Source organism: Chaetura pelagica, unplaced genomic scaffold (genome assembly GCF_000747805.2).
Source record: "Chaetura pelagica isolate M959 unplaced genomic scaffold, ChaPel_1.0 scaffold436, whole genome shotgun sequence".
NCBI lineage: Eukaryota > Metazoa > Chordata > Aves > Apodiformes > Apodidae > Chaetura > Chaetura pelagica.
In genome coordinates this window covers 3,284,755-3,290,635 of record NW_009953651.1, presented here as the reverse complement: position 1 = coordinate 3,290,635, position 5,881 = coordinate 3,284,755, and the positions used below count along the sequence as shown (strand labels likewise).

General features: G+C 60.6%; 2 protein-coding genes across 3 annotated transcripts in view; one reads left to right on the top strand and one right to left on the bottom strand.

Moving 5' to 3' along the window:
* Positions 1–1,157, bottom strand: part of EXOSC1 (exosome component 1) — a 3,715-nt gene extending 2,558 nt beyond the window's left edge. The window contains exon 1 of the mRNA XM_010000147.1: positions 1,026–1,157. Coding sequence (XP_009998449.1) covers positions 1,026–1,157 — 132 coding nt within the window. The remainder of the gene's footprint in view (positions 1–1,025) is intronic.
* Positions 1,158–1,797: 640 nt separating this feature from the next.
* ZDHHC16 (zinc finger, DHHC-type containing 16) lies at positions 1,798–5,315 on the top strand. Of its 2 annotated transcripts, XM_010000066.1 has the most exons (10): positions 1,798–2,049; positions 2,266–2,460; positions 2,678–2,766; positions 2,982–3,010; positions 3,216–3,349; positions 3,581–3,628; positions 4,202–4,287; positions 4,552–4,675; positions 4,750–4,820; positions 5,119–5,233. In XM_010000066.1, the coding sequence occupies exons 1-10, from the start codon at positions 1,813–1,815 to the stop codon at positions 5,231–5,233; spliced, it is 1,128 nt and encodes a 375-aa protein (XP_009998368.1). In that variant the 5' UTR covers positions 1,798–1,812. The 2 variants fall into 2 exon arrangements, with proteins under 2 accessions (XP_009998368.1, XP_009998369.1); XM_010000067.1 differs by lacking the exon at positions 3,581–3,628 and having other exon boundaries at positions 5,119–5,315.
* The last annotated feature ends 566 nt before the right edge of the window (positions 5,316–5,881 follow it).

Sequence of the window (5,881 nt, the reverse complement as noted above, 5' to 3'; positions counted from 1 at the left end):
GGGGCTGGCCCGGCAGGAGCAAGGCCCTGGCGGGGCCTGGGGTGGGCAGGGCAGGTCTGAGGGTGTCCGCCCCGGGCCGTGATGTTGCCTCTGGCCTCGGCCGTGCGGGTGGGATTAGTGCTCCGCAGAGCCGTGGGTGGGAGGGCCGTGAGCAGGGTGAGCCCCAGCACCTGACTGGGTCACGCAAAAGGTGCGTGGCTCTGCTGCTGTCTGCAGGCAAGTGCAGAGCACAGTCCTTCCCTGTCCCCAGCCGTGTGGGCAGCTTGGCTGCCTGCCCCGCGGGCTCCCTGCTTAGCAGCCACCAGCTGTTGTGGGCGAGGAAATCTCTGTGATTGGAGATGGCAGCCTGAGGGATGGGGGAGCCAGCTGGGTGAGGAAGTGCTGTGTGTTTGGAGGCAACCCCAAGACCTGTCTGCTGGCTGGGCATTTTGCCTTGTACCACACTGACAGCATGGGGACAGGTGAGACCCAAAGGCTGCACAGCAGGAAGTTGTTACTCAGCTTTGCACCTGATGTGTTTCAGAGGAAAACTCTTGACGGAGTGAGGGGGAATTGCAGGGAAGAGAGTGGCACTGGGGTTTGTGTCACCGTTTGACTCAGATTGACAACATCCCATCTTCTCTTTGATAGGGTGGGAAACATGGGGTGCACTGGTGGGTCTGGTGTCCTCATGCCCAGTTGCTTCCAGCCTTGGCATCAGCCCCACACTCATCTGGAGGGGCAGAGGGGAGACCCTGGCTCCTTTGAACAGCCCATCTGTATAATGCATCTTCTGCCTTTACACTCCCTGCTGCTGCCCAGGGGCTGTGCAGCCAGCGTGGCTGCCCAGGGAGCTGGTCCCTGCTGGAAGGACCCTGAGTTGTGACAGCACTGCCTGGCACCACACCAAGGCAGGTGCTTGGACCAGGCTCAAAACGTGCCTCAGCAGGACCCCGGGGCAGTCTCGCTGCTTAATATTGATGGGCACTGCCGGCCCAGAGGTCTGGGGGCCCCAGCCCTGCAGATCATTTTCCCAGCTGCTGGGCCAGCTCGGGTTCCTCCTTGCTCCCAGTGCAGCTCTCAGGTGGGACGAGGGGTTCAGTGAACAGGGGAGCACCGCGCAGCATCGCCTCGGCCTGCGGCTGCCCCTGGGCCGCGCCATCGCTGGTGTGTGGCATTATGCAAGGGGGACCCAGGTGAGAGGAAGGGGAAGTGTTGGGACTCTCAGAGTGGAGCTTTGAAGTCGGGAAAGGTGTGATGTGGCCTGTGTGGCGTGGTCTAGTGGTTGAGGTGAAGGGAAGCAGCATGCAGGCCCTGCTTGTTGCACGTGAGGAGAGGGACTAGGGCAGAAGTAACTCTGGCCCTCTGGAGCTCCACATACATCTTGTGTGGGTTCCCCTGTTCTGAAACCTGTTGGGAAGGGCTGGGTCTGGGATCATCCCTGGAACTGGCCCAGCATCCTGGATGCTCATGCCTTCTCTAGTTTCCTCTCAATCAGACTCTCTGTCTTGCTCTGCTGTCCCCCTCCCTGCCGGGAAAGACGAGATGGGACCAGGGCGTATTTGAGCCCAGACACTGAGGGGCCTGTGTCTCCCCCTCCATGCAGAGAGCCCTCCCACTGTCAGTGGTCCCACAGCTTCCAGGAGTCTGGGCTCAGCTCCCCCTGCTCTGCCTCCTTGCACTGGGCAAAGGAGAGTCCCCTGCCCCGCTGTGCAGGGAGCTGCGCGACCAACACCGGCACGTCTGTGAGAGGAGACCCTTCCTGAGGCACAGCCAGGCAGTGGGGTGCCCTGCCCACGCTGAGCTCCTCTCCCCAGGCGTGCTGTGGCAGGGATGAGGAGCCGGCAGCGGATGTTTGCAGCGGTGATGCGCCTGCTCCTCAAGTGCCTGCGGCTGGGCCGGCGGCGGCGGCTTAAGCTGGTGCAACAAGCAGAGCAGCTGTGGCATTACGGGCACCTCTGCCTCCGCTCCCTGCTCTACAACTCCTTCACCAACGGCGACGTGGTGCTCGACTCCCTCTTCGAGCCCATCTACTGGCTGGTGGATCACATCACACGGTGGTTTGGCGTGGTGAGTACCCTCACTGGCTAGGGAGGCACCCGGCTCTGGGGGCTGGAGCGAGCAGGGACGACTGAGTCTCAGGGCTGCCTGTGCTCTAGGCAGGAAGGGAGCGGGGCTTGCAGTGTGTGGTTCAGATTGTTTTCCTGTGGTTGTATTCTGTGTCTTTCCCCAAGTAGCCAGAGGCAGGCGCTACCTGTCCTGGTGACCCAGGCCCCTTTCCTCTAGGTGTTTGTGGCACTGGTGATTGGGCTAACGAGCTCCATTGTGGCCATTGTGTACATCTGTCTGCTGCCCCTCATCCTGCAGACCTACACACCTGCCTGGATCTGCTGGCACCTTGCCTACGGACACTGGAACCTTCTCATGATCGTCTTCCACTACTACAAGGCCATCACCACCTCGCCTGGGCACCCACCACAGGTGAGGCACCAACTGGCAGCCCAGGCTCTCCCAGCTGGGTGCTGGGGACCAGCTATGGATGATCATTGTGAGCAGCTAGACCAGCCTGGTGAAATTGTTGCAGGAGGCATTCTCCAGATCTGGACAGTGAGGCTGGGCAGTGGAGTTGGGGAGGGGGGCAGAGGGGAGATGTGGGAGCAGGGCTTGGGTGCACACATCTCTTTTGACCTGTGTGCAGGCCAAGGACAACCTCACCGGCGTCTCCATCTGCAGGAAGTGCATTGCCCCCAAGCCAGCTCGCACCCACCACTGCAGCATCTGCAACAGGTAGGGCTTCACCCTCTGCCCACTGCAGCCCTTGGGGCAGCCTCTGAGACCCCTCTCCTTTTCCCCACCACGCTGTGAGATTGGAGTCCCCTCCCTTCTGCTGGCTGCTTGCCTCATCTCTTGGACAGCCCGCAGGGCTAGGGGTGCTGCCTGTCCCCTCCCAAACATGGTGCTTGCACTGACATTGACACTAGCACTGCTCTCCTCCCTCCCAGGTGCGTGCTGAAGATGGACCACCACTGCCGTATCCTTCTGCAGTACTAACCCACAGTGCTCTCCCAGGGGAAGCCAGCTCTGCTTCCCAATTCTCTCCCTGCCCTGATCCTCTCCCAAGTCAGCCAGGAGGGGGAAGGCTGCTGGGGGTCAGGCCCAGAAGAACTGCCCTGGTCCCTGGGGTGGGTTTGGACCCATGACCTGTCACAGTTACACACCTTTAACCTCAGAGGCAGCCTGGCTGAACAACTGCGTGGGACACTACAACCACCGCTACTTCTTCTCCTTCTGCCTGTTCATGACCATGGGCTGCATCTACTGCAGCATCAGCGGCTGGGAGATGTTCCGGGATGCCTACGCAGCCATCGAGGTGAGGGGGCAGGCCCTGGCCCTCACCCTGCTGTGCACACAGCCTGCCTGGGCCCCCCAGGCTGACCTTGCAGAATGAGGCTGGACCAGCTATAGCCTTCTGGTGACTTTGTTTCCCCTCTCTCTCTCCTCCTGCGAGGTTCCCAGCTTACCTGGTCCTGTGGGGGGGGTGAGGGGGAAGTGCCCCCTTTTCTGAGACACCTAACTGGTGCCCTGTTTTCCATCCCCCTAGAGAATGAAACTGCTTGACAAGGAGAGACTGCAGGTGGCTGCCAACCAGGTGGGACATCCCTGCCCCCCAGCTGCTCCAGGTGGTGTGGGGCAGAGCTGCCCTGCAGGCTGGGTTCTGCTTGGGGTCCTGCTCTCAAGGAGCTCCCCACAGCCAGAACCAGCCCCTGTGCTCATCTCATGTGTTGGAGAGCTGGGGCTGGCCGGGCAGCTCTGCTACAGGCAGCACCTCCAGCAGCTTGGGGTCTTCTCCCTGTGCACCCAGCTTCCAGGGGCTTTGGCTGGTGGCAGCTGCATGCCATGCGCTGCCCAGGCCCTGATCTCCTGGGGAAGCTGCAGCAGTGAGTACACATCTCACCCTCAGCTGCAGTGTGGTGCAGTGTCCTGACCAGTCCCATAGTTGCTCTCTGCCCCCCAGCCCACTGCTTCTCACCCCTCTGCCAGCTTTCGGATGTCTTGTCTGTCTTGTGGCTGTTCCCATCACCCTGGCTGTTGTGTTGGTTCCAGCCAAAGTCCTTTCTAGCTGTTGAAGCTCTGCACCAGCAAGGTGTGCAGCAGTCCCCCTGCCTGGCACTAAGCTATGAAGCAGTTTGGGTAATTCCTTCCCTCTCTGGTCCTTTTTCAGACCTACTACCAGACCCCACCACCCACCTTCTCCTTCCGCCAGCGAGCTTTCCACAAGAGCATCGTCTACCTCTGGGTCCTGTGCAGGTAATGGGGCTGAGGGGCAGTGAGGGTAGTGGGGGAGCCAGTATGCAGCCCCTGACTCTGACATTACTCACCCTCTACCTTCGTGGGACCAGGCTGACCTGCTCTAGCAGAGACTTCCGTGCCCTACTAGGCCTTGGGCCACAGAGGAGAGATTTCAGCTCTCACAGGGGCTTAGAGCAGCCCACCCACCTATGCAGCCCCCTACAGCTGCGACAGCAGGGAAGGAAGACTTGTGTGCAACCTGCTGTCCCTTGCTGTCCCCAGCTCGGTGGCACTGGCCCTGGGTGCCCTCACGCTGTGGCACGCTGCCCTCATCACCCGCGGGGAGACCAGCATCGAGCGGCACATCAACAAGAAGGAGAGGCAGCGACTGCAGAAGAAAGGCAAGGTGAGTGCAGCCCCCAGAGAGGGAGGGCTGGCTGCAGCTGAGCCAGGTGTGACATGCATCTCCCTGGCTGGCAGGTCTTTAGGAACCCCTACAGTTACGGTGGCTGGGATAACTGGAAGGTGTTCCTGGGTGTGGACCTGCCAAGGTAAAGCTCTAGGGAAGCCCCTGCCTGGGAAGGTGGTGGCTTAGTGGAGCAATGGGGTGCTGGGACATGGAGGCTCTCCTTGGGCAGCTGGGGCAGTCCCCTGAGCTTTGTGCTGCTCCCGAGTTTGCAAAGCATGGAAGATCTGGGCACCAGGTACCATGTGGCTCCTCAGCCCTGCCAAGTGGCCTAGCTGAGAAACTCTGCCATAGTGGCAGCTTAGGAACTGGCTTGAATTTGAAGAGCTGAGAAGCACCCAGACTCGAGCTTTTTTTCTGTGGCCTCACTCCTGTCTCCACAGGCACTGGCTCACCCGTGTCCTGCTGCCCTCTCCTCACCTGCCCCATGGGACAGGCCTGAGCTGGGACCTGCCGCTCTGCGTGATGAAGCATCACACGCCGCTCCTGGCCATCTGAGGCCTGGCTGCTGCAGATCTCCCTCCCCACAGGCAGGGGAGCACACAGGGGCCCTGCTCCACCACCACTGCTCCCTTTGGCCCAAGTGCCAGGGTGAGTGCTGGGATGTATGGCTGACAAGAGCCACAGGAGACGGCGCAGTGTCAGTGGCTGGATGCCTACTCTAGGCTCCTTGGCGGCTGCAGGCAGCCCCAGAGGGAGGTGGCAGAGCTAGCACAGGTACTATCCAGCTTGCTCTCCAGCAGGGCTGGGTGCAGAGGATGGCACCCCCACCCCCCGATCACTCCCAGGGAGTCTTTTTAAGATCATCCAATAAATAATTCTTTTTAAGGGAGCCTGGATCTTTTCCTGGATGGGGGGTGCAGAGAGGGACCCCTGACCAACATGGAAGGAGGAGTAAGGGCCTGCAACCAGCAGCACCTTTAGCTACTTAGCATATGGAAGGGCACTGGGGTCACGGCCTGTGCTGCACAGAGACCCCTTGCAGCATTACCAAAACAGATAAATTTATTCCTCTGGCATGTGGGTTGCACACACCGTACGTGCATGCACAGGCCTGCCCGCTCCACCACACGTCATGAGTCTCTCTGTCACTGTCCCTGGCTGCAGCAGAGGCTGGGGAAGCCACAAACAACACCACCCCCTTCC

Excerpts from the sequence above, each read along its gene's own strand:
- ZDHHC16 (XM_010000066.1), top strand. The coding sequence starts at position 1,813 with ATGAGGAGCCGGCAGCGGATGTTTGCAGCGGTGATGCGCCTGCTCCTC. Across the intron at positions 2,461-2,677 it reads CGCCTGGGCACCCACCACAG|GCCAAGGACAACCTCACCGG; the intron begins GTGAGGCACCAA and ends ACCTGTGTGCAG. Across the intron at positions 2,767-2,981 it reads CACTGCAGCATCTGCAACAG|GTGCGTGCTGAAGATGGACC; the intron begins GTAGGGCTTCAC and ends CCTCCCTCCCAG.